The sequence below is a fragment of the Podarcis raffonei genome, chromosome 4 (assembly GCF_027172205.1).
Source record: "Podarcis raffonei isolate rPodRaf1 chromosome 4, rPodRaf1.pri, whole genome shotgun sequence".
NCBI lineage: Eukaryota > Metazoa > Chordata > Lepidosauria > Squamata > Lacertidae > Podarcis > Podarcis raffonei.
In genome coordinates this window covers 27,953,308-27,980,899 of record NC_070605.1, presented here as the reverse complement: position 1 = coordinate 27,980,899, position 27,592 = coordinate 27,953,308, and the positions used below count along the sequence as shown (strand labels likewise).

Below are 27,592 nucleotides of genomic sequence, written 5' to 3'. Positions count from 1 at the left end.
CTGCAGGAAAACAGATGACATTCAAATCAAAACATGCACGTCTTCTTCCTCATGGTGAAGGGCAGAGCCTAAAGACATTAAGAAGAATCAAAGGCGTAAAACAAAAAACCCAAACTAGAACGTTTACTGAATAGCACGTCCCTATGAATGCAGTGTGACTTGCTTCTGAGTTAAACATACCTTGGTACAAGTTAATAAGTTTCGGTGATGCAATGGCTTTAATAGACACATGATGAAGAGCTGTTTGTTGCTCTATCTGTTTTGGAGCGCTTCCAAGACAAACGTGGCAATTAGAATCCATTTCTTAATAGAGCACAACGTATTCTTGGCTTTACCAACACCTGGGGAGACTAGTTTTGTAAATTATGGATTTTAAAAGCTTAATGCGTAGCTACACATTTAAAGCTTAACCAGTATATAAACAAAGAAGGCTCAAGGAAAACAGCAGGCGGGCTTAGTTCAAAGTGTACACTAGCATTTAAGAACTGCACAGCATCTGTGGCTAGTGATTACTTTTCGAGATTTGAATGTATATGGCAAGCATTTGTGACTACACAGTGAACTATTATTCTATATGTGGAGGAGCCATGTAAGAACATAAGAAGAGCCCTATTTTTTCCCCTCCATAAATATATTGTGTACTTTTGCTAATATTGTGGCTCCCCAACCTCTAGCCTGCTGACACCTCTCTTTCGCTTGCAGAGGTGGTGCCATTTTGGATCCAGACTACGCTCAGAGAATGTTTACTGTTTATATTGATATGTTACTGTATAGTATAGTACAGTACAGTAAACTCACAACTTATGTGAGGGTTCAGTTCCTAGGAACTGTGTGCAAATGCAAAAATTAGTAAAGCCAGGAACTCCAACAACTCCTAAAAATGCCAGTGTAAAAAACAACAACTAGCACTTACTCTCAGACCTTCCAGATTACCTCACCTCACCCTCAGATCACGTCCTCGCCTCACTTTCAGACCACCTGTGTTTGCTCTCTGCTCTTGCTAGGCCCTATTTCACTCTCCAAATAATCCATGTATCACTATTGAAGTGATTATTATATATTTTTTTCACACATAAAAATGCATGTAAGAGAATTTGTTGGGTAGCCATTTTCTACCCACATTGATTCAGTTGCTGTGCTTTCTTTTCACTGTTCGGAGTGGGACTGAAGCTGCTGACACAAGCTGGCAATAACCTGCCAGCAGTCTCCAAACAACATGTCACCGTGATCCCCCTTCCCCCAGTGACTGTACAGGAGTAGCTCCCTAACAAGACACCAGCTGTTAAGAGAACTTGTGACAAGTAAATTGAAACTATAATGGAGACAATATTGTAGTTGCATGCATTACCTAATTGGTGCTTGATGTGCTCCTGGGGGATTTGAAAGCATCCATTAGTCTTCACCTTGCTGAAACAAGGGGTTTCTCCCTCCACCTGCAACCCATCCCCCCCCTGCTGGGAGCCAAATGCAGTTTCACATTGTAGTGACACGCTCACTATTGAAAAGGGAATGTGTAATGGGGTTGTGAGCAAGTTAAGTCACCTCATCTGGCATCAGTCAGCTCTTTTGTCTTCCAAGAACACATTTTGCACTCCTAAGCACAAATATGATTGTAAGCAAGACATCCACAAAGCCAGCCTGCCTGCAGTTTTAGACAGTGAGCCAATCGGTTGTCACCATTTTATTTTCCTTTTGTGTGCATTTCACCAATTCTTCACATGCTTCGTAAATGCTACTAAAAGACCCACCAAATATTATGGAAATGTATATGGAAATATGTTGGCTGTGGGTCATGTCTGTATGCTGCCATTTGTTTTGGATCCTTTGCTTTGAGGCCTGTTAGGTATGCGTCTTTGCCCATTCCCTTAAAGCAGGAGTGCCCAAACTTTTTTCAAAGAGGGCCGACCAAAGTTATTGCGCTTTTTTTTAGGACTGAAGTTGCTGAGCTTTTTGGGGGTGTTTTACCCCAGGACATATACTGCCACGGGGGCCCGATTAAATCAACCGGCGGGCCGTATTAGGCCCCCGAAACGGACTTTGGACAGGCCTGCCTTAAAGTGTGGTGATAACAGTGGTTGCTAGGCAAGCAAATAGGTTTGAGAATTGGATAACTGGTATTGTTATGAGTTTGTGTGCGCCAGATCTTTTAACCCCTGAACCAAACAAATGTCAAAATATAAGTCATGTTAATATATAAGGCAGGCTGCCTTCCTGAGGAAGTAATCACTTGGAGATGTGGGCCATTAAAAGAGGATGAAGCGAAGGGTGGTGACCCATTAAGAAAGCCATAAGGAAAACTAAGACTATGTGCCAGCCAGCAAATGGCCCCAGTCTGAGCTATGGATAGTTAGCAGGAGAAAATGTAAGAGTTTCCAGGAAGGAGTTTCAGGATTGCAGTTAGGGATGATGTAAACCGGAGGGAAATTAGTTGCAGTTTGCAAGTGGCAACAGGCTGGAGAAAAGGGTAGTCAGGGCACAACGTGGGCTGTCAGTTTGAATCCAAGGTTTCAGAAATAGGAGTACGGAACCCTCTTGGAGCATAATGCTGTTAGCCCCGCCATCATAGGCTCAGGTTGTATATATGTGTAAATAAACCATATATCCTAAAGACACCACAATCTCTGTTGTGCCTCGTTTTCCAAAGGAAACGCAGACTCAGACTAAAGCGTGCTTGAAACTTCCTGGAATCTTGCACCACTGTGGAGATTGGGGGTGGTTTGTAACAATATATTGGTGGTTTATGCAACACAGGCATGATTGACTTCTTAAAGCAATCATAAACCCCTATGTTGAGGACTCCATATTGCCCCATTACCTTTCCTCTCAGTCTATTGCCTCCCAGTGCTTCAGGCAGACTCACAGACATGTGGACCATTATATTTATGATTATAATTAGCTACAATACTATAAGGCAGAATCTCCAACCTTTTTGGGCTGTGAGCCCATTTGCAAAGTGGAAAAACTACTAAATGCCACACATATCCTGTGACATATTCAATAGAATAGAAGAGAATGCTTTTTTCAAGCCTGGTTTTTTGGGGATGGGGGCAGGGGGAGACCTTGGGTGCCAGGGGAGGTCTCTGCAGGCACATGGAACAGCTGTTTCACACATGCACTTCATCAGTGTGTTCTCATCAGCACCCTGATACACTTTGAAGTAACTCTCATTATCAGAAAGGTGTGATGAATATTGTTAAGATTGCAGAAACAGGAAAAAAGTACATCTATGGACAACTAGTTCACACAGCACCTTCAACTGTAGGTGTGCACACAAGGCCAAGAATGGTGTCATGGAGGAATGTGGGTGGCCAAAATGAACTTGTGAATCTGTGCTCTATTTCTCCTCCTCCTCCAGCCAATGTAAGTGGTTTGTCTTGCTTGCCACATTTGATTTCCACTTCCTTTTTCCTGGTTTTTTTCTCTTTCATTGTACAAATTCAGCCTACTCAGTGGTTTGTGGTTCTGCCTTGACACACACACACACACACACACACAGAGAGAGAGAGAGAGAGAGAGAGAGAGAGAGAGAGAGAGAGAGAGAGAGAGATGGCACATTTCCAAGGAGATTCAGTTTGGAGAAGTCGTTTTGGGGCTCCTCGCAATTCTGTTTTTGTTTTTATCACCCTGAACATTTGGTCTATTCTACAAACTTGGCTAAGTCACTGCTTGCTCCCTGACTCCTGATCATTTGTGAACTAGCTTAAAGACACCAGTCCCAGTATACATCCTTGGGGACTTTCCTCCCACATCCCTCCATTGTGAGAACTATCCAACTTCCTCTCTGCATTCACACACCCCTAAGATGATGATGATGATGATGATGATGATGATAATAATAATAATAATAATAATAATAATTTATTATTAATAATAATAATTTATTATTTATACCCCACCCATCTGCTCTGGGCTACTCTGGGCGGCTTCCAACAAAATATTAAAATACAATAGTCGTTCAGATATTAAAAGCTTCCCTAAACAGGGCTGCCTTCAGGTGTCTCCTAAAAGTCTGGTAGTTGTTTTTCTCTTTGGCATCTGGTGGGAGGGCATTTCACAGGGCGGGTGCCACTACCGAGAAGGCCCTCTGCCTGGTTCCCTGTAACTTCGCTTCTCGCAGTGAGGGAACTGCCAGAAGGCCCTCAGAGTTGGACCTCAGTGTCCGGGCAGAATGTTGGGGATGGAGACGCTCCTTCAGGTATACAGGACCGAGGCCGTTTAGGGCATAGCTGTCAACTTACAGATTTGAAAATAAGGGACCAGCAGCCAAAATAAGGGACCTGCAGCCTCAACTGTTCCAGGCACTCCAGTCTTCCTATCCTCCTGCAGTCTGGTCAAACTCATGCTGGTAGCTTCGAGAACACTGTCCAACCAACTTTGTAACCAGAGGTTCAACTGAATAGACTCTGAATCACATGCACCACAAGGCCTATGCAGCCTCAACTTAAGATGGCTCCCCGGCCTGGCTTTGCACTGCAAAGTTTGCAGCAGCACGTGCAACAAAATGGCGTCCAGCATTCAAAAAACCCCTCAGCTTGCATTAACTAGCCACACACAAGGCATGCAAGCTCCATCCCCCAATCGTTCTTAGACTTCTTATTGGGTGAGCAACACAGCCAAGCAACACAGTTGGAGCCTCCCTCCTCCCTGACCGGCAGGGAGGGAGGGAAAGGAGCTGCTTCCTTTGAAATTTAAGGGACATTCATCAATAAGGGACAGCAGCGGGAAATGGCGCTGGAATAAGGGACAGTCCCTTCAAATAAGGGACACTTGACAGCTATGGTTTAGGGCTTTAAAGGTCAGCACCAACACATTGAAATGTGCTTGGAATAACTGTGTGAATGATTCAACACCAAAATGTGGTAAGTCAGTCCTGATGCATTTGGGAGCCCTCCTGCTTGTTCTGCTGTGTGGGGCACTGAACATCTGCTCCGAAGTCCTGATCAGATGGCACCATCACACTTTCCCTCGAGTAGTAGCTTATGCAGACAGCCAGTAATTCTAGCCTAGTGCAAAAATACAAAGAGGGAAAGCATTTATTTGCTTACCTCGGCAAGAGAGACAAAGGTTGAGGGGGGATGGAGGGAGCTTGCCCTCATATGATCATATGAGTAAGAATCATGTGATAGCAGTCCTCTCTAGTCTCTGCCCCCCTCCCGCCACAAGACCTGCTAGATAAAATTATCAAAAACACCAGTGAAAAATAAATGCCTTGTTCTTTAGGAGAGTTCCACTGCATCACAAGGAGATGACAGGTCAGAAAATACAGTGGATGAGGTGGTGGCTGGAAATGGGGAAATGAAAGACAGAACTGCTTGTAAAAAAGAAAGTACTGTAAATTAAAGAGAAGCAGGCTCCAAGGAGTTACTTCGGAAGGGGAAACAGCACTGCTATCTCATTCTGTGTTCTGCCCAATTCATCAGGAGGTTTGTCTCCCTCAAACTGAATTTTCTATCTCACCTGTATCTCCTCCAATGAGTTTAGTGCAGTATACTTGGGGTTACCCCATTAAATCTTCCAAGCAACCCAGCGAGACAGACAGGGCCAGCCCTACCACTAGCCAGAGTGGGACCACAACCTTAGGTGGCTTACTTTGAATGTCATGTAATAGCAGCAATGTTTGATTGATTGATTTCTAAGATCCCAAGCCAGGTTACACAGTTACCAAGACAACTGCAAAAGTAATCCATAATAAAGCAACAACAATAAAAGAATAAAACGCCTTACTGCTAACATTTGCAAGGAGGACAAGTATAAATGCGTACTTCTTTTCCAAAGACCAGGGCAAAGTGTGTTTTAAACAAGTTGTAAAGTGCTTGTGCCAGCTGTACCTTGTGGGAGGGGCTTTCCATAATACAGAAATACCATGGGTGCCATTTTGAGGACCAAAGGCATAAGATTTCGGTGCTGTCATCCTGAAAGGAAACAGAACTCATGGTATCTGCCCCTGGAACCTCTTACCAACCACAAAGAAAGTGAGAAGCAATATGCACAAAGTACTATACAAGACGTAAAGCATGCAAGCCATCAATCACTGAATCGGATTCTGCTTACCGACAGTGGTTTTTATAACAGAGCAAAACAAAAAACAGGAGACAAGCATGAACACCACTTAGGTCACAAGAAGAAGCTCAGGTTTAATGCAGTGTTGGTATTGGCATGAACAAAAATGCAAGATGACAAGGCTTCATGGACACAATCCAGGTGGCTGCCTCTGGTGCATTTCAAGACCTGTATGCTGTACTCCTGCAAATGGACTTCTGTTGATTGGCTTTGAGTAGCAGCCTTTACCTCTGAGTTTCATTAGCCATTTGCCAGGCAGTATATCTGTGCTGTGGCGTGGCAAGAGGAAGCCTATATTTTGCAAAGGCAACCACACTCACAAACAAAGGAACTGCTGGGCACACAATAGTACAATAATACAGTTATTCTATCAGGACTGTGGCCCATGCTTACAATATATTTTCATACTTTTTATGCAGCCTGAAGAACACTTTAGAGTAAACATATGTATTGCAATGGGAAATAGAGTGTGAAGAACCAACTTCAAATGGCTGAATAGCAGCAGAATAATTAGCAAGCAGCTATGGAAAAAGGACCACCTGTAAATCTCAAAACAGATGAAACAGCAGGAGCAAGCAAAGTGGCACTCAGCAGGAAAGCTTTCTCCCTCTGCTCTATAAACACATTTTTAGCACTCTTTTCAGTGGTGCAGGTAGGGCTGGGGCAAATTCCAGGACCCACCAAATGATCTGCTGGAGAGCTGCAGATGATGAGCTAAGTGACAAGCAAGGCCTGCAACAGTACCAGGGTCACCATGGGCTGATGCTGGTTGCCATATTTTCTCTCTTAAAAATATTTTAGTCATCAGCCAGCCCCACACATACAAATTCACCAAAATGCTCATTTCATTATTTCTACTTTAAAAATATATTATTCTTTCTAGAACAAAATGATGATCATTCCCCAAGTTAAATATGCTTTTACCATCAAGGCAGCAGAAGCAAATCCAGTTGTATTTCTGTAGCCATGATGATAAGTCACTCAGAATAAGTTACTAGAGGCATAGCTGGGTTAGTAAAAACAACAGAGACTTGCGGCACCTTAAAAACTCAAATCCATTATGGCATAATAAGAGGTGCACAATCAGCATATGGGAGAAGCTATACAATGAAGATGCTAGATGCATCTCTATGAATCTTCTTTTCTCATATTTTACAGCTGCTTCTATATTACTGATCCGTTAGAACCCCCCCCCCCAACAGCTCTATTATTTTTAAAAAAAATATCTGCACGTATGTAGTTCCATGTGTAACTTATTCTGAGGATTTTCTTTCTAAAACAAATGAGGATTTTTGGATCATGTCAAGTTGCTACTTCCAAGAAATAAAACAGATTGGAAATTCTATGGGATAAACCGCCTTTGAGACACCACAAAGTTGTCTTTGTTTCAGCTTGCATGAGCATGTGAAATGTATTTGTATTAATCTCATGCTTGTCATTCTAGAAATGGCTAGAGGCCTAAGGCAGACAAGGAGTGCCTTTACCAAGCTTTGCTTGGTAAGACAGCTACATCCTTTTCTGGATTGATAGCTTGACCACAGTTGTGCATAAAGTCATAGCTTTAAGGTTGGATTACTTGAATGCACTCTGGACACTTCCGCTGGCAGGCTGCTTGTGGGGGGGGCATATAACCAGCATATAACAGAGTAATAATTTTATCATTTATATGCTGCCCATCAGACTGGGTTGCCACAGCCCCTCTGGACGGCTCCTAACAGAATATTAAAAACACAGTAAAACACTAACCATTAAAAACTTCCCGGAATAGGGCTACCTTCAGATGTCTTCTAAAAGGCAAATAATTGTTTTTCTGTTTGACATATGATGGGAGGGCATTCCAAAATAATAATATTGTCTGTGAGATCTATACTGGCTGTCAAACTGCTAGAGGGCAGAGTTCATGTTTTTGGTACCAACATATAAGGTGAGCTATCCAGCTTAACACCAGGTTACGAGGAGTTGTTATTGGTTTGTGTGTGTTCTTTTTAGTTTGTGTTTTGTGTTTTGATCTTGTGAACTGCCCTGTGATCTACAAATGAAGTAGACAAATTTAATAATAATAATAATAATAATAATAATAATAATAATACAGAGAGCACTATTTTTTTTTAAAAATCAACCCCCTACTTTAGCTGTTTTTACTGCACGATTGCGAATTGGCTTGCGACAGTTCATGTTGTCTGAGGTTACTTCGGGGCAACTATCTATTCCCTCTCCTTCTGAATTGCGCCGTAGGTAGGAATTAGCGACTGTGGAAACGAGGTGGGAGAGACGGCCTTTTGCATAACGCCAGGAGCGCCCATGCGCTATGATCTCCCGGGGCGTCCTCGCGCAGCCTTTGGACTCTCGCCGCCCCAAGCCAGCCAAGCCCAGACTTTACCAAAGCCGCGCGGCCGCCTCCACAGACCGGGCATGCGCGGCACAAGAAGACCAGGCGCGAGGCGGGCTCCTGCGGATTCGAGTGACACGTCGGCGGGCCAATCGCCGCTGTCCTTGCGTGAGGGCTTCTCTCTCAAGCATTGGGAGCCAATAAACAGGGCCTCGCGTGAGACGGGCGAGGAGCGCGCGGGGAGCCGAGGGCAGGTAGCGCTTGTCTCCCTAATGGAGAGGCGGCGCTCCTTCTTCTGCAACAGGCCATGGAGACGTAGTAGGAGCTGGGGAAGCGGGAGAGGTGGGGCTGCGTGTGGTCGGAGGTAAGCGAATGGCGAGTAGGGCGGCGCTGGAGCACAGTTTGCGCGCGCCCGCGCCTGCGCGAGCACCGCCGTCATTCCCCGGTGCTGCCTGCGTGTGCGCGCGATATCGGGAGCGGAGGGGCAAACGCCTGCACAATAACTCCGGGTCACGGGGAGGAATTCGGGGAGCTGCTTGCCTGCGCCACATTGTTTGCTTTCAAATACCGCCGTGCTTTTTTTCTTTAAAAAATGTTTAAGGGTACCCTCATTTTCCTACTCATATTGAAATACTGCCCCTCAGTGAGGCCAAACTTAGATTCACAAAATGTTTACAGGTGTGTGTACCCCTGCGTCCCCCCGGAAAAAAGCACTGCAAAAATACCTGAGCATCTTCTTGCTTGCACAGTGCGCGCGGCCGTTCGTTCGTTTGCACGGCAGCCGAGGCTGAGCCACTTTGCAATACTGTATAAACTAGGCTGCAGGCGACAAGATACTTGGGGGGGGGGGAATAAAATAAAACTTCCCCTCCGCCCCACTTACAACTGGCTGGAGGGGAGGGGAAAACAAATAGGCACAAGTTTCGGACAATCTGACACGCAGGGGGTGACTTGCAAGGTTGCTGCAGGTGAACGGGTACCGCTCTGCAGTTTGATGACCTGTGGCTCAAAAAGGCAGGCATTGAAGGTTTTTCGAGCCGCCAAGCAGACAGTTGCGCAAAGGCTAAATAACTGACGAGTGCGATTTTGTTTGCAGTGTCATGTGAGAGATACACATGACCTTAAGAACCAGTTGAGCTTTACTTCACCTTTCTTGTTTTCCTGGATGAAGTCCGAATGAAGCTGACCAAGCTTTGTTTATTTAAAACAGTGATAGTCATTCTTTTTTAAAAATGCATATCCCCAGGTTTGTTTTCCAGAAAAGAGTTGCAGTGGCAATCTTCATGATTGTCACAGCCATGCCCCTTCTAAGGTTGTACAACATTCTAAGATTACACATTAATCTTATAGTTATTATTGTGTTCCTAATTATTATTATTATGGTATTCCTATACAATAATAATAATTAGGGACATATTGCAACAATCAATGCAGGTGCGCAGGTGTTGCCTTTTAGCTAGGTTCGAAAGCACATCAGAGTGCAAGCAGATAAATAGGAACTGGAAAGGCGTATATATGCTTGTGCACATGATTGTGAATTTTGTGCATGCTTTTGTGGACTATCACACTTGCTCCTTCTACCAGTTCATGGATGGTAGAAATAAAAGCCTTTTCTCCGAAACTATTCCTTGAGTGTCTGTTGACTCCCACTTCCCTTTCCCAGGCGCAATATTTTTCCCACCCGAGGGCAAAGCCTCATAAGGCTACACTGGTCCAGCGGGAAGGTGCGTAAGCGGCGTTTCCGTGCGCTGCTCTGGTTTGCCAGAAGCAACTTAGTCATGCTGGCCACATGCTGGCCACACGCCAGCTCCCTCAGCCAATAAAGTGAGATGAGCACCGCAACCCCAGAGTCGGTCACGACTGGATCTAATGGTCAGGGGTCCCTTTACCTTTTTTTTTTACCATAGTCTGTGCACATACGTGGGCAAATGATTTGGAATAGTCCAATATCTTTCAGAGTGACTTGTGCTTCCCTAGAAGTTCCAATGTACATAACAGAAGTTGCACACCATTCTTTTGAAACTGAAGCACCTAGTGTTTTCAGTATTCCTAAATGCTTAGCTGCGGAGCATACTGTGGTTTAAAAGCTCCCCTTTCTAGCTGATTGGGTGACTCTAAGACACTTGAGGCAGAAATAGTAACATGTCTTTGAGTGTGGACCAGTACAGTACTGTTAAGCAGTTCTGGGCCTTAGACTGTAAGAACCTGTGCTTTTTCCAATGGAGTATAATCTTGGTATTAGCATAATTCCTGCCTTGGAATAATTTTTTTGACAAATGCATCATCGGCGCGTATCCCAAAGTTTTGTCTTTGTACAATGCACGTTAAATTGTGGTGTCTCTCAGGCCAATCCAGAGGAATAAGAAATTAGAGTTTGCATCCTGGGAGGAAAAAACATACACATTTGCTGCTGGACGGCTGCCTTCTATGAGAAGTGCTGGCATTGTGTTTGGCCCAACACTTTATTTTTCTGAAAGACGCTCTCAAGAGTAGAATGTGTGTGCACACACGTACACACCAGTAACTGCTGCTATAAATATGAACGAGGAACTGGGCTTTTGTGCCCTGAAACAAGTCTAGCCCACACCAAATTCATTGGGAAGCTGTGATAGATAACAAAAAACCCTCAATCAATCTTTATTACAGTTAAAGACCAGACAGGGTAACTCTCCCTGGGGTGACAGTAGCTGTATGAGTTCTCCACTGCCTTATAATTCATTGTCATTTAACTGTCCTGCAAGCAAATCAGAATGAATGCTGAATAAACAGGTCATCTGGAAAAGGCCATAATTTTTCATAAAAGGCACACATGCTGAAACACAACTTTAAAAGATTCAGGAGCCCTGCCCCTTCTTAACCAGGTCATTCAACCAGTACTGCAGTTGTTACTAAAGTGCTTTATATCTAGGGGGGAAAGGTGTTGATATTCTGGGCGGTTGCCCTGGATGGAAAACTTCCTTGGGAGTCAGGAAAAACAAATACATGTAAAACAGTTGTATGTTTTACTGGAACATCATTAAAATATTGGTATGTAGTTATTACATTATGCGTGATAATTAAAGGACTTGCTGCAACTCTGTACCTTGTTCTGTACTCTTAATACCTGACTGTGCATGCCTATTATCACCACAGGGTCATACCATCCACGATTCTGCCGGGACATGGGCTCACGCTTCCTTCCCCAAGCCCAGGAAGCATTTTCCCAGCTTAGGGAAGGAGGCGCGGTGCTCTGACGGGGTCCAAGAGGCCTCCTGCCTCCTTCTCTTGCGAAAAAGGTGGCAATACTGTGTACCGTTGTGTACTGCCAGGGAAAAAAAGCATTGGTTGCATTGTCTAATTATGTTTCTCAAGACAGAAAAACAGAAACCAAAATTGCAAAGCAGGAAAATGGATAAAATGACACAGTAGGTTGTTGGAATCTGTTTGTCTTGAGAGACAATGGAGTGCACCTCCAGGGGTGAAGTCAAACTGTTGCATTTGCTGCACCAAAGTGACCTCCCTGGGGCACAAGCCTGGGCAGTGTGTATGAAGGTCCTGTGCTGCCCGGACGACAAGACCCTCCTCTCGGCCTCACTGGTTTGGCCCCAGTTTGGCTGCAGGAGTTGCAAGAAGGAGGCGTACAAGGCCATCCAACCATCTCAGGGACTCCTTTTCTTTTCCCGAAGATACCGCACAAGGCAGTAGAAGTTTAGGGCCAGAGTTTTCCTTATCCTAACTAGGGTACCTTCCCAGGTTGATGAGCCCCATCTGCCCCCCTCACTTCCCCCTACAGCATGAGCAGAAACCACCTACCTTCTTGACTGTTAGACTGACTATTACTCTTGTCCGCTCAATCCGCTGGAGCCTGTCTTCACATGCAGTGGAAGTCCGTAACTCACCGAGGGTTTGAAAGCCATCAGCTGCCCTCATCTGGATTAGCCGGCCAGTCGGAGCCATTTGCTGGGGAGCGACCCCTATTGCACGCTGACAACTTCTGGAAGTCAGGTAAGAGCTGAGTGCAGGGTGGGGACCAAAGGTGATAAACTACCTCAGAAGGAGCGTGATGTGTCTGCCACCAGAGGTACTACATTCCATATACCCCCAAACCCAGTAGAAGTTATTAAAAAATATAACTCCCTTGTGCTAAACTCATTTGAAAACCCCATCTTAGCAGTGTAGGTTAGAGCAAATGTGAGTCAGAGCGTGTTAAATGGCTCTTTCATAATTTAACAAGGAATTACAGAGGATCCACCCCTTCTGGTAACAGCGCACCAAACCATCAGGGTTGCAGTGTTTTTTATTGCTTGACTCATCACCTGTTGTGGGACTGCAGGTGTGCAGGTACCTTCCCAGTTTGATGAGCCAGTTTGCTGTCCTTTCAAGAAGACTAATACATTCTTTTCTTTCTGAAACAGAATTAAAACTCAGATTCAAGCATGAAGAAATTTATGGTAGTGGAACCTGTGGTTGCCTTGTTCATGTTTTTATATTCCATGCCGTTGATGCAGCAGTATGTGTATCGGAAGCTCTGGGAGGAGACCACCAATTCCACCTTCGATAATGACAATGCTTCTCATTGCCATGTGAACCAAAGTGACCCAACTTTCTTGAAACAAAAGGTAAGCTCAAAGTTCTCCTCAGGTGCATACCAGGCATAGTTAAATGGACAGCACAAGTCTACTGATTTCTATCCAGAAAGCTCCTACTCTCATTTTCTTGGGAGTAATCTTTACTGAACTCAATGGGTTTGGTGTAAACATCTGAGTTTACACTGGGTAAACTCTGAGTGAAAATTGGTAGGATTGGACTGCTAGTCTCTATCGCTGTGAGAGATTTATGCTCTTAAGTTCCACAAACTTTAATGAAAAATTTAAAATGCATATGTTTGGGTTGTGCCCACTGGGAGAGAGCGTTGCAAAGAAAACGTCACTTGAATTAAATGACAGTCAATGAATTGTCAGCTGCTAGAACAGTCAGAGCTGGGAGGACCAGGTGCAAAAAAAGAACGGGGCTCTGGCAGCTTTAAGAGGGTGTTTCAGTAGGCTCACCAACTGAACTTTGTGTGGACTCTTCAAATGTATTCCCATTGAGAGCACATGGCAATAATCCAACCTGGATGTGACACTTTTGTCAGAGCTTTTCAAAGAATGGTTGCTGATGGTGCACCAACCTAAGCTGGACAAAAGCACCCCTGGCCACAGTACTCTTTAGACGTCTTCATCCAGGAGTACTGCCAGACCGCAACCTGATTTTTCAGGAGGAGGGCTACCCCATCCAAGGCAGGCTAAACTTTAAAAACAGAGAAGTTGTATATCTCCAATTCACTGATTGCTTTGGAACTTGAAAATGGTCAGTGTTGGTCACTCATTTTAGGGGTGGTTCAGGATCAAGGATTTTAAAGGGGTATTTTTAAGAAGGCTTCCTAGCATTTGCATTCAAATATCTTTTGTACTGTGTTAGAACTGGATTCATCTTTAATTACAAAGAAGCTCAGAATTCATTAGACCAGACTGTGGAGCTTGCTGGTGGCTGGCCTGCTTGAACAAATATCTTTATAGCTAAAGTGGGGGATCTTACACTGATACAGTGGTGCCTTGGTTCTCGAACTTAATCCGTTCCGGGAGTCCGTTCGAAAACCAGGGTGCAGCTTCCAATTGGCTGCAGGAGCTTCCTGCACTCAATCGGGAACCGTATCGGACGTTCGGCTTCCAAAAAACGTTCCCAAACTAGAACACTCACTTCTGGGTTTGCGGCGTTCGAGAGCCAATTTGTTCTATAGCTAAGGTACCACTGTACACTGTTTAGTATGCAATGCAGGCATTATGCTTGCTAGACTGGTTGCAGATTGTGGAAAATGCTTTCATTAATAATAGGGTTTACCAGCAGTGCTCCCTTCCTTGCATCTTGTTTTGCCTCACAATGCTCTAACCCTTAATTTAATCTTTATATAAGTTGACGACTCCTCCCTGTTTAAGTTTTTGTTGTAAGTTCTATTTATTTGCTTCACAAACTGTGCCCTAGAGTGAAACGTGTATCTTCAGATTATAGACTTGTGGGCCAAATCTTCAGCTAGCGTCACAGTGCAATACTTCATTGGCTTTGCTGAAACTAAGCTGCTTTTAATCCAGGTGCTTCTCATTTACTTTCTTGTGCGCCTGACTTAAGTAGTGGAGTGCTGTGTTTAATTTATATACAGCATATGTTTTGGTAACTCTCCCTCATTATCTGGAGTGATCAGCATGTACCTCATGTGAAAACATGGCTGTGTGCAACCCAAGCTGACGTGGCAAAATCCTATTGACTTCTTTAAATAAGTGCATTCAAGGCTCATGGTTTTTTTCTCTGGATTGCACACAACATCAAGCACTAGGGTCATCTTGTACCAGCTGGGATTCTTGCAACATTTGCTTAGTGTTGGGCCTTCTGCTTCTCCTCCCCGCTACTCCATCTAGACAGAGCATTGCCATGTTATCATCTTGCCCAGAGGAAGTTAAAGGTCCTTTAGTGTTAAGAAAAACAGAAAAACAACAACACGATCATAGGAAACAACAGTCCTGCGGCTTTGGGTGGGGCCTCCTGTTGAGTCTGCTGAGTGAGGGGGGCCTGAACATCTGCTCCAAGGTCCTACTCTGTCTCTCAGAGCAGACACATCAAGCGTATCTTCAGTCGGCAGGGGTTTTTTTGCCACTCTCAAGGAGAGAGAATCGTTTACAGAAGGGCCGAAGGTCACAAAATGCAAGAGGCATAATCTGCAACATTTCTATGCAAACTTCAAGTGTGTGCGAGATAACCTCTGTGCTTTCTTTGCTTGTCGGTGCTTTCTCTGTGAGCTTGATACCTTTGAGCTTTGCACAGAAATGTAATGGGCACCTTGCATTTTGTGGCATTTCAACCTGGTGATTTATAATTCTTCTCCCGTCTGTAAATAGATACACAGATACAGGTACAGCTTCGACTGGCATTTCACACACTGGGTGATGTAAAATCCAGTCCACAAAAGCTTATGCTGCTGTAAATGTGTTAAAATCATATCCACGCCATTTAAAGCACACACCTTCCCCCAAAGAATCCTGGGAACTGTAGCTTGTTAAGGGTGCTGGGAATTGTAGCTCTGCGAGGGTGAACTACAGTTCCAATGATTCTTCCGGGAAAACCTTGTGTTTGAAATGTATGGTGTGAATGTGACCTAAAAAGGTACTTCAGGGCTCTTTTGTGTCTGTGGTTGCTCGGGCTGATCAAAATTTGGCCTTCCCTCTGCACACTTTCTCCTACATGCATGCATGTTGAGGTATGAAAGAGGGAAAGACGATGATGTTTTAAATAATAATAATTTATGTACTGCTCATATACCAAAATGGCTTGTAAGTGGTTTGCAACTATAAAACCAATTATAAAATCCTTGCATAATTAAAATACACTAACAATTCCACCGTAGCATTAAAACATCTTTAATTAAAATATGCCACAAGCCAGTTATAATAAATAATAATAGTAATAAATATTTATACCCCGCTCTTCCCAGTTTCAAAACCGGGCTCAGAACAGCTAGCAGCAAATATAAAACATTGATTAAAATGCGACTTAAAAACAGCATAGAATACAACATAAAATGCAGCATCAATGTCAATAAAATCCAAAAATTATGGGGTCATTTTTGGAAGGAAAATAAAGTTAGAAAGCATGACAATTGAAACAACTGAAAAAAACAGTAGGATCAAGTTCAAGTTCAGGTGTGTCTTCAAGAGCTAGTGGAATGCCAATACTGATGGCCCCTTGGTATTTCAGCAGGGAGGGCATTCCACAACACACTGGTTCCACCCTTGCCTCCATGTTATCGCAAGCCATTAACAATCAGTTATTACACAGGTTTGCATTTACGGATTGACAGGCCTCTCCCTGCTACTTTATATTAAATCTGTTTATTTTCTTCTTTCAGGAAGTCCAAGAAAAGATGTCTATTTTTATCTTGAAAACAGACCTGTGTGCGGGTGCCCTCAGCATTTTGGTAGCCTTTGTCGTCGTAGCAAATGGAGAACGCTGGGGGCGCAAAGTATCGCTGGTTCTTCCTATGGTGGGCTCTCTCGTGAGCAGCGTCTTCCTCTGCGCTATATCCTATTTCTCGCTGCCCCTCTCTCTCCTATTCATTTCGGCCTTCGTTACTGGGCTGTTTGGAAGCATAGCAACCTTCCTCGGCGGTGCCTTTGCCTTCATCGCTGACCTTTGCGAGAATGAGAAGCAGAATACCATCCGAATAGCAGTGATCGACTTCATCCTTGGAGTGTTTTCTGGATTGGGAGGACTGTCTTCAGGCTACATTTTAAAAGCTTTGGGCTTTACCTGGACCTACGTGATGATGTCACTGCTTCAGGTGGTCAACATTTTGTATGTTATGTGTTTCTTGGATGACACGGTCCGGGTATCTGAGGTTGAGCCAAAGTCTCTGAAAGAAAAGCTCAAGGGAACCTTTTCTGGAGTTTATGACTTATTTCGGAATTCTTCCTGTAGGAAGCGGACTCTGATCACATTGCTGCTTTGTACATTCATGACTTACTTGTTCACAATGATCGGCGCGCTTTCTCTTTACACCATCTATGAACTGAACGCCCCGCTCTGCTGGAACGCCATCTATATAGGATACGGCTCGGCTGCATCTACTGCTGTCTCTCTGATTGGCTTTTTAGGAATCCTTGTCCTTGTCAAGTACCTAAAGGACTTTTACCTTGTTTACCTCGGGATCTTCTCTTACATAGGAGGAGCCATCATGGCTGCCTTTGCCACCACTACGTTGCTGATGTTTTTAGGTGAGTTCAGTACCAGACCGGTGAAAATTCAGAACTTTTGGTAAGAATACTAGTTATGCAGATGTTTTGAAAACAAGTGGTGCTCACAACCATGAAGAATAATTTCTGGACTACATTATTTTCAAGAATATATGCAATTTTATAGACATTCCTTGGTTTGAGAACTGCACCACAAAATTCAGAAAAGTATGAATTTTGAAATACATTTGCATTTAGGTTTGCATATTGTTTCAGGTTAGGTTCACATTAATCCTTACCAAACCGTTGAAAGCCCATAGACTTGAGTAACTTAAATGCATCTATTTTAGTGGATCTTCTCTGAGTATGACTTAGTTGGAGACAACCCTATATGACTATCAAAATATCTGGGCTGTTTCCTTTTGCTTTGTTGTATTTTACAGTACAGCTTCATCTATTTCAGTCTCCTATTCATAATATTGCTGGCTTCTGTGTTTTACAGTGAGAGTGCCTTCCCTGCTACTTGCTATGCCCATTCCTGTCCTTCGATCCATGTTGTCCAAATTAGTTCTTCCTAATGAACAAGGTGAGTTGAAGTTGCAAAAGGATAGTTCGCGGTTGTCATGTCATAAATTACGAAGGGAGTTAGGAGGTGTTGGGTGGATTTGTCAGTTTTATTTTACATTGTTACTTATTCTTTGGGGCTTTAAAAAAAATAAAAAAGGTTAACCCTATTAATAAGTTGCATGAATAGTTTAAGTAACACTCTGGAATGCCACCCTGCAATCTTCTGAGAAAAGGCGGTTGAGAAATGTTTCAAATAAATGGAGAATAGCACAAGTGTTTTATTTTAATTTTTTGTGTTTTCTTTTTTTGACAGGAGCTATATTTGCTTGCATCGCCTGCTTAGAGGTCGTGATGGGGACTCTTGGACTTGTCACGTTCAATAGTCTTTATGCTGCCACTGTGGGCTGGTTTCCAGGCTTCAGCTTCCTCTTCTCAGCTGGCCTTTGCATAATTCCGCTGATTACGCTGAGGTTGTATACATATTACTCCTCTGGTTAATGCCAAAAGCAAAGCTATTTATTACATTGCATTTATAGTCCACCTTTTCCTCTAAGGAACTCCTGGTGGTCTACGTGGTTCTCCCCCTCCCCCTTTCAGTAACCCTGCGAGGTAGGTTTAGAGTTAGAGACAGCGACTGGCCCAACATGACCCAGAGAGCTGCATATGAAACAAGTGCTCCTCTCTTGAGCTACCACCCTTCTGCCAGTGCATCCTTGGTGCATTATAAAAATCTCCAGCATCACTACCTCGCATATTATCAAGTATTGAGATCTGGTAACAGTATTTTTTCTTTATTTTTTTTCATTCTCACTGACTTTTTTCCTTTCTTTTTTTTCTCACTCTTACCCTTTTATGAATGAAATTCTTGTAATGAAATATCAGTTAAATAATTAAGTACAGTGGTATCTTGGCTCTCGAACTTACCGTATTTTTTGCTCTATAAGACGCACCAGACCATAAGACGCACCTAGTTTTCGGAGAAAGAAAGCAAGAAAAAAAATATTCTGAATCCCAGAAGACAGAACAGCAAGAGGGATCGCTGCGCAGCGATCCCTCTCGCTGTTCTGGCTTCTGGGATAGCTGCGCAACCTGCATTCGCTCCATAAGACGCACACACATTTCCCCTTACTTTTTAGGAGGGACAAAGTGCGGCTTATAGAGCGAAAAATACGGTAATCTGTTCCGGGAGTCCCGGAACCGTTCAAAAACCAAGGTGCGGCTTCCGATTGGCTGCTGGAGCTTCCTACACTCAAGCAGAAGCCACGTCGGGCATTTGGCTTCCGAGAAATGTTGCAAACCAGAACACTTACTTCCAGGTTTGCGGTGTTCGGGAGCCGATTTATTCGACAACTAAGCCATTCGAGAACCAAGGTACCAGTGTATTGAGTACTGTAAAGTACTGGTAAAGTATTTAGGTGGTGTTCGACTAGCCTTTAAACAGTTGGCCCATTGAAATGAACATGACTAAGTGAGACTCATCCATTTCAATAGGTAGTTGAATATCACCCTTTCACTTCAACAAAGGAGACCAACCAATGCCACATTTTTTTCTCAGTACAAGACTTTTCCCGGTCAAAACTTCATTCCAGGGTGTTTGTAAGGGTTAAAAGGGAATAATCCCATCTGAGCTACTTGGAAGATGGGCTGAGTACAAATGTAATATAGATCAGTAAAAGAATGGTCAGGAAGGGGTGTATCGCTGACAAAAGTCTACCCGTCAGGACAAGAGTATTTGCTTGAAATTAGTGAAAAATAATGTGAAACTCAGGCTAAATATTTCCTGCTATGCTGATTTCCCAACAGTGCCTTGACTTTGCCACATACCTAAAGTGTTAGGGTGGACACAGACATAACATTTAAAATAGTGGTCACAGTGCGTCCTTCTCCTTGCAGTATGGAACCTGCCTTAAACATGTGTACAGTGGTACCTTGGTTTTTGAACAGAATGCATTCCGGGGGTCTATCCGACTCAAGGAACCGTTCGAAAACCAAAGCATGGCTTCCCATTGGCTGCAGGAACATCTTGCAGCCAATCGGAAGCCATGCCGGATGTTCGGCTTCTGAAAACCGTTTGAAAACCGGAATGCTTACTTCCGAGTTTCGATCGTTTGGGAGCCGATTTGTTCGGGAGCCAAGGCGTTTGGCTTCCAAGGTACAACTGTACTAACAAGTAAAATGCTGGTTCAGCTGTCCATCATTTGCTTTCCTTTGTGTTTCATGTTCTAGAGATTGGCAAAGGGGAGGTGCGTAGGTAAATGCCATGGATTTTCACCAATAGGAATTCTCCTTGGCCAGCTTTTCCCCAGCTCAAACTGAACCATGCTGAAAATTTGCAGAAGTGTTGTTTTTCTACACACGTCCTGGGATAAAGGAGAAGCTATTTTGCGCTGGCAAGGTTGCTTTCAAACTGCTTTAGCTGCTCTTAGAATGTTCCACCTGCCTTTGCTCTTAATCTTAAAGCTGGCATGACAGGTGTTTCCTTCAAAAGGTTAAGAAGACTATCCATTTCAGGTTGCATACAGGGAGGTATTGTCACAACCTTACTGAATACACCACATGGACCTTTTTCATTGCAGTGTATGATAGCTTTATGATTTCTGTACATTTTCAGTTGATTTAGTACAGTGTGTTCCGTATCTCCTCTTTAAAACGTCTTATCTCTTTCTCCCAGCTGGTTTCTGTATGCCACTTGGCATGAATATCACTTTGCACTACTTATAAATGAAGACGACTCCCTTGGGGAGAATGCTGACAGCTGAACAGAGAATTTGTCTAAAGGCTAGCCCTCCTCTCCTGTTCTTCTATCATGGCCATACCTGTTGACTCTATTGGCACAGCTAAAGAAGGATCTGATGTGTCCGTTCTTAGATCTCTACAAGAATTGACCATCCCAGGTTTGCTGCTGTCCTTGATGGTGCATAGGATGCTGCGCAAAGCGGTAGCAGAGAAGAGAGTCGTGAATGGTGCTTTCAGTCTGTTGCTACGCTGGGGTGCGATTCAATCACAAACTGGCAAATTCGCAATGACAGTTGTTTGGGAGGTCTTGCGCAACAAACATGCTTTCTCAAAACATCAGGCTTTTTCTCAGTAAGGAAAGTGATGGGGAAATGGACTGGAAAGGATAGGGTTGCTGGACACAACATTGTCTAGCATCTCCACGAACAAATCAGGGTGAATGCTCACTAAATAGCTAATGTAGCAAACAGATCAGGAATGAATGCTCAGTAAACAGATTGTCTGGAAGCACCCAAAGCACTGCCTTGGTTGAGCTGTTTCAAAGACAATAGGCAATTGGCTGGTGCTGAAACAGGAGTGATGTCAGAACTGAGATCAGGCCCTTGATGTCTTGGTGCACCTGTGCATGGCTTTTAATGTTTCAGTGCAATCAGTAGCAGATAGTGTGGTGCTGCTGCTCACCTGAACTCAGGTTGATTGTCGCTCCTGCTTACTGGAAAGGGCAAGGCGTCACCGTGTGTGGACACATTTCTGTTCTCTCATCATTTTGAAATCCCCTGGCCTTTGAGTTTCGGAATTCTGTGACTCCTGTATTAACCAGACTTTCTTGTGTACACCAGTAAGTCTGTGATGCATACCTGCTTGCAGGAAGTGGACAGATGGGCAGCAGCGACGCTACTCCCTCAGCAAGGAAATGATGCACTTATTTTGCATGCAGTGCAATCTTATGTGTGGCTATTGAGAAATAAGCTCATTGGGTTCAGTAGAACTTACCTACAGGGTTGAACTATTATACAGTCGCAGCTTGGTTTTCGAACAGAATGCATTCCGGAAGCCCGTTCGATTTCCAAAACATTTGGAAACCAAGGTGTGGCTTCCAATTGGCTTCCGATTGCGCAGGCGCACTGGAAACAATAGCGGAAGCTGCATCAGATGTTCGGCTTCCAAAAAAAGTTCAAAAACTGGAACACTCACTTCTGGGTATCGATCGTTCAGGAGCCAAAACGTACAAGTACCAAGGCGTTTGAAAACCAAGGTATGACTGTATATTGATATGTAAATAGAATTATCTACTCTTGCAACAGGAAGGTTGTGTTTGTGTTGCAGAGGGACTTAAGAATCACAGGATGGGTGAAGTGCTGTCAACAAACCCTGTTTGAGCAATTGCCTGGATAAGCTGTGGAGGTCCTACATAGCTTCTCCAATTTTTGTGTGACCACATCTGCAAGCAAGCCCTGTGGCCAGACAAGCTTAAGAAAATACAGAAACTGAGCCAATTATTTTTAAAATAATTCTGAACAAACCTGATTCTTCTTTACACAGAGGACAGGCAGGTGCCTTGAATGCAAGCAGTCTATAATAATGATTGGCAATCTTTGCTTGGAATCTAAGGTAAGTTAACTTAAGGAACATAATGGAAAAAAGGCTCCCATCTCCTGTTCCACCTCTGTAGCCACCTGAATCCCTCCCCCTGAAACAAGCCACTCTGGAAGGTTATGTCTCCCTCCCGAATCATGTAGGATGGGATGCTAAGGGCTATTGGGAGAGCTGGAGAATCAACTGGAATTGGGCTTGGATCCTAAGTTAAAGAGGTTTATGGAAGGAAAGATTCCATTCTGTTCTTCCACCCAACAGCTCCCCACACCCTGTCCCCCGTTGTTCCGAAAGGGCCGCCAAACCTCTGCAGAGGCTTTCACGATGGCAAAGGAGAGGAGAGGAGGGGGCAGCCAATTCCACGAACTTCCATAAGTTAACCTACTTCATGATGCATACAATTGTATAAAATGCCACTGTGATTTATCTTGCGCTATTTTACTTAAATTGGGCGCGTCTTTCAATTTCAACATCAGTTTGCAAATTCTTTCATTTTAAAAAAAGGTCAGCATTTTAGTACAAATTTCTCCTACACGCACATTGTTGTACACAATGTTTTTGCAAGTAGTATCCACTAATATAATGCATTTTTATGCACACTTTACCTAATTTGTATGAATTGCTTGATTAGAGATCTGCATTGCAAAATTCAAAGAAGTCTGAATTTCACAAGATGACTGTATTTGGTTCATATATTTTCAGGAGTTAGGAAGATTCGCCTTTAAATGTGAACCAAATCCCTCATTAGCTTGGCCTACCAATGCACTTAGGTAAACAAAAGTGAGGATTAATCAGCAATGTTAACTGTATGCTGTGTACCCCCCCCCAACAGCACTTTCTGCAGTGGATAAAAGATTTGTTGTAAACAAAACAAAAAAGACCCTAATGTAATTGTATATTTTGTTTAAGGATTGACTTGTTGAATTATTAGGTAGTGTTTCAATTGATTCATTTGATAGGGTTGGTTCACATGAAAACGAAGAGCAAGACCTTGCAGTTCAGGATAAGCATGTTGAACCTGTGAAGCCTGCAATGCAAAATGTAGCTGCCTGCAGGGTAGACACTATGTAATGTTTTGGGCTGCAGTTCAACACAGGATTAGGTGTGCTTAAAGCTCTTTTGAAATAACTGGATTTAAAGCTCCCATCCCGAGCACAAGTGAGTTACCTGTCTGGGTCTCACATGGCCCTTCCACTTCCTCGATGTGGAACCCCAGAGTCTGCCATACCTGCCGCCACCACACAGCAGGCAGGCATTCCTGCTTGCGTGTGGGTCAGGCATAGTGTGCCACAGATATAGAGTGGTGCTTTGGAACTCCATTCTTGGCCCACACTCTGTGGTTTGGTTGTGTGTGTGTGTAGGAATGCTGGCCATTTTTCAAACCTCTGGTAGTGCCGATTGCACTCTCCAGTGATGGCTGGAGTGGTTCTGCCAGTGAAATAGTTACAACACAGAGAAGGCGGGAGCAGAACAGGGTGGTTGGCTAGATGGGGGGGAATGGGGAGGTGGAAGCCTGTGTGTGTGTGTGTGCGCGCGCACGCGCACACCAGCCAAGAAGGGGGAACTTCTGTGTTTGCAAGTGGAGGAATGCGTGTTTTTGTGAGTGAGAAGATGAGTGATGGTTGAATGAAGAGAAGGAGAGAGAGAGAGAGAGAGAGAGAGAGAGAGAGAGAGAGAGAGAGAGAAGTGCTGCCCCCCTCCCCACACTTTTGGAACACGTTCCAATGGTGGACAGTTTCCCCCTAAGCGGCGATGGCCCTAAACCCCCAAAAAACTTTCTCATCTTCTTGCTGGAAAGAAAGCCTTGTCAATAACATTTTCAAAATCAAGAATCTTAATTTTGTCTCTCCTTGAGCCCTTTAACATTTTTCTTCCATCTGGTCTGGAGAATCTTCCTCATTTCTTTTTACAACTCTTTTGAGCTCCTGTGATGGAACCAGAGCTGTGCATCTAATTAGTTCACAGTTAATGTGCTGTAAAGTGTAATTTTGTACTAGCACCACACTTTTCATCTTCGGAGAGCTTGGCAAATATGTAAGTCATTAATCTTGTCGATGCTGCTCTGAGGCAGGTACTCTTTGCCAACTTCACCTTCCACCTCTGGGTGGGCAACCTTTTAATATTGAAATTGTCTCAGGGCCACAGAGCAAATTAATATTAGAGAGTGAGATGATAAAACTGCTTCTGCCACTTGGGTTTATATGCTCTATAATGACAGTATGTATAGAGAATGCCATTCAATGGCATCTCTCCTCCCTCCTCCCCCCCCCAGCATAAAATATGTTGTTAGCAACACCTGGCGAGTTTTTCATATCGCTAACATTTAGGATGTTATTTCCCCTCTTGCCATATATTGCTTTGCGGTATCATGAAGTGCTGAGGTGCTTTCATGCTGATGGTTTTATGAGAGTTCCTTGGTGACTTATAATGCTCCCTCTCTGTGATCCACACACCCCTCTCCCCCATAGATCAAATTAGATGTCCATGGGAAGATTGTGATATGTCTCTGAAAGGGTTTTTAATGAACCCTGACTGCCATCAGGAGTGAGGAAACAGCAAGCGGTGGGGTGGGCAGCACTTCTCTTTCCTGCAGTTTGCCCACTCAGAATTTATTTCCCCCAGTTGCTTATCTCCCTGTGAGGGAAAAATATCTGGGGACTCATCCATTCAGGTGGTTTATACAATGTGTGCTGTTGGAATGTTTTATGTTCTTTAGGGGGGTTTTGTGTCCATGATATTGCTGTGCTTTATTTTAATGAACTAACATTCATTAATTTGGGGAACCTTTGGGTTGAAAGCTTGGTTATAAATCCAATTAGTAATAATAACATCTTTTCCTACCCTCTTCCTTCACTCAGACTGCAGCCTTACCTAGCAAATTCCATTTTTTAAGTCAGGAGACTGATTGATGTTATCTCCTATGTAATGTCTGCTCCACCCCACCCCACCTTGATCGTGAAGGTTGCAGATTGTTTGGGGTCATAATTGACTACACTGTAAATAGCATTTTGGGGGCTTTGGAAGTGTGGGAAATGAGCAGCGGACTGGGCACTCTTTCCTCAGCCCAATGTACCCAATTGCCCCCTCTTCCACATCTCTGTATTTCTTAATTTGTGTATGTGGCTAGCCTGGGCCGCCATAGTACATTTGTTGGATGGAGGGTAGGATTTGTGCAGTAGCTATAACAAACAGGAGTTTGGAAGGTGGGGGAGCAAGGAGGAAGCTTTCCAAATGTAGCTGCTTTGGTAGTCGACCATTATTTACAATGTCCACTAACTGGACCTGTCTACCAAAGTGTCAGGGGAGGCAAGCTGTGGCCTCGCTTCCTACTGGACTATGGAGATGCTCAGAAGCAGTGAGAATCTTACTTCCTCTTGCATCTGAGTGTTTCCAAAGCTTGGCATGAACCAAGTGGCCGACTTCTCTTTTCCAAGTACGTGCCAGAGAGATATTGGGGAGAGGGCCAGGCTGATTCTTCCACACAGCGTGAAGCAAAATGCTGCTCCTGGCTTTTGAGTCCCCCTAGTTGTGTGGAGAACTTGTGGTGGGGGAGGGAGGGTCTCATCTAGCAGTAATTCATTTTATGGGCACCACTTTGATAGACAATATGGAAATTTAATACAGTGCGTGGCCCCCAGGTTCTGATGAAGTGCTCTTGTGGCCCACTTGGTCTGAGTTGAAACAAACAAACAAAATCCTTCCAGTAGCACCTTAGAGACCGACTAAGTTTGTTATTGGTATGAGCTTTGGTGTGCATGCACACTTCTTCAGATGCACACGAAAGCTCATACCAATAACAAACTTAGTTGGTCTCTAAGGTGCTACTGGAAGGAATTTTGTTTATTTGTTTCGACTATGGCAGACCAACACAACTACCGACCTATAACTTGGTCTGAGTTGTTGGGACCACCTTGCTTTAGGGTAACCTTTAGATTGCCCTTTTACGTTGCCCACTTGGTGTCCTGTAGATGTTTTAGACTACAACTCTTCATCCTCAGCTCCAGCACATGTGAAGAGGTGGTTGGCGAAAGCTGCCACAGACAGCTATGGAACTGTATTCCATACAGTCCCTATGAAAGGACTGTATTTTCTCCCAACCACCAGCAGCAGCAAGACTGCAAGCTTGCTGGAGAGATACTGCACTGAAGCTGACTGTTGTGGCTTAAGACAGGCTCTGTAATAACTTCTGGCACTAATTACTCAGGACAAAGTTGCTTTGTCAAAGTTAATAGCTGCTTGGGTGGAAATGGTAATAGCAATTCACTGACCAGAGAACTTTCACTTTCCTCCTTTTGTGAGAGGTCCTTATTGCTGTTAGCAAAAGCCGCCCTCCAGCCAAGGAGTCTGGGCCTGGAGTTGGCTTCACATTAACTCAAAGTGAAAGTTCACGAGAAGTTCTGTTATCTTGATCTGATAGCGCACAGAGTGAACAAGAAAGTATTTTATCTGAAATGGCCTTCTCCAAGCTGGTGCCCGCAGGTGCTTTGTATTCCAGCTCCCATCACCCCTGACCACTGGCCATGCTTGCTGAGGCTGATGGGAGTTGTCACTTGAAACATCTAGAAAGCACTAGGTTGGCAGGAGGCTACTGCTAATGCATCTATTTAAGGAACTGATCATTTGGCTAAATGTGTGCTTATGGGGGGCGATTTATAAAAAGAGCCTAAGAACAAGCAATTGCTTTTAGACTAGTGTAATTGTAGTAGCTTACTGCAAAGAATCTTGGGAATTAAAATATGCTGAGCATATTCAGATCTGTATTTGTCAGAGGCTCAGGAGCAGAAGAGCAGGGGAGAGAGCAAATAGAGAGCGGAGGAGAGGAATCAGAGGGGAGCGTAGGGGAATATGACAGTGGACCGAGAGATTCCATGAGCTTCTCCAGCGAATCAGAAGATTCCCAGGAGGGGGCGCCTATGGTAAGGGCGAGGCGAGTCCCAGGGGGGACGATCCATAAACAAGGAACCAGAGGGGAGTCCCAAAGGAGTAGCGGAGGAGTAGGGCCAGTTCCCCCACCAGAGCACAGTGGGGGGGAAGAGTCACGTGAGTCAGGACCAGCTTCTCCTCCATCGGGGAGTGGGGAGACGGAGGGAAGGCCAGGTCCAGCTAGCCTCCCCGAAAGGGGGAGCAGTGACACAAGTGTAACGGTCAGAAGGAAAGTGGGAGGCTGCGCGCGCGCGCCAAGTTCAAATGTGGAGGAGCGCGGGACAGCAGAAAACCCGGATTGGGAGCCAGGTCTAAAGCCAGAAGGAGGGGGGGAGAAGAGTCAGCAGAATCAGCGTCAGAGGAATCTAGGAGGGCTGAGACTCCGACTAGCAGAAGGACCCAGAGAAAGAAGGAACAGAGGAAGAGGTGGAGTAAGGCTAGAATCTTAAGCTGGTGTCAGGGGGGAGGAGATTCAGATGGGACTTCTACGGTCTGATGGATAGACGTAGCGTTGCGCGCTGCGCGTCTGGAAATGAAACTGAACTTCAATAAAGACTTTTAAACTTGAGCAAGAAGCAGCGTTGGTCTTGTGTGAGCTGGGACCTTGGGCAGCGCTGACAGTATTCTTCATAAAACTAGCCCTCAG

The 27,592-nt window shown here is 44.2% G+C and overlaps 1 protein-coding gene and 1 long non-coding RNA gene across 4 annotated transcripts; both read left to right on the top strand.

Moving 5' to 3' along the window:
- The first annotated feature begins 8,504 nt into the window (after window positions 1-8,504).
- On the top strand, window positions 8,505-22,470 carry SLC46A3 (solute carrier family 46 member 3). 3 transcript variants are annotated; one of them, XM_053385963.1, is made up of 6 exons: window positions 8,505-8,753; window positions 12,233-12,987; window positions 16,305-17,169; window positions 17,630-17,713; window positions 18,008-18,164; window positions 20,366-22,470. In XM_053385963.1, the coding sequence occupies exons 2-6, from the start codon at window positions 12,805-12,807 to the stop codon at window positions 20,451-20,453; spliced, it is 1,377 nt and encodes a 458-aa protein (XP_053241938.1). In that variant the 5' UTR covers window positions 8,505-8,753; window positions 12,233-12,804; the 3' UTR covers window positions 20,454-22,470. The 3 variants fall into 3 exon arrangements, with proteins under 3 accessions (XP_053241938.1, XP_053241937.1, XP_053241936.1); XM_053385962.1 differs by having other exon boundaries at window positions 12,162-12,987; XM_053385961.1 differs by lacking the exon at window positions 8,505-8,753 and having other exon boundaries at window positions 11,972-12,987.
- On the top strand, window positions 22,471-26,076 carry LOC128412706 (uncharacterized). The gene is made up of 2 exons (XR_008330142.1): window positions 22,471-23,542; window positions 23,579-26,076. It is a non-coding gene; the product is annotated as an uncharacterized LOC128412706 (long non-coding RNA).
- Window positions 26,077-27,592: the final 1,516 nt, after the last annotated feature.

Excerpts from the sequence above, each read along its gene's own strand:
- SLC46A3 (XM_053385963.1), top strand. The coding sequence starts at position 12,805 with ATGAAGAAATTTATGGTAGTGGAACCTGTGGTTGCCTTGTTCATGTTT. Across the intron at positions 12,988-16,304 it reads CAACTTTCTTGAAACAAAAG|GAAGTCCAAGAAAAGATGTC; the intron begins GTAAGCTCAAAG and ends TTCTTCTTTCAG. Across the intron at positions 18,165-20,365 it reads ATTCCGCTGATTACGCTGAG|CTGGTTTCTGTATGCCACTT; the intron begins GTTGTATACATA and ends TCTTTCTCCCAG.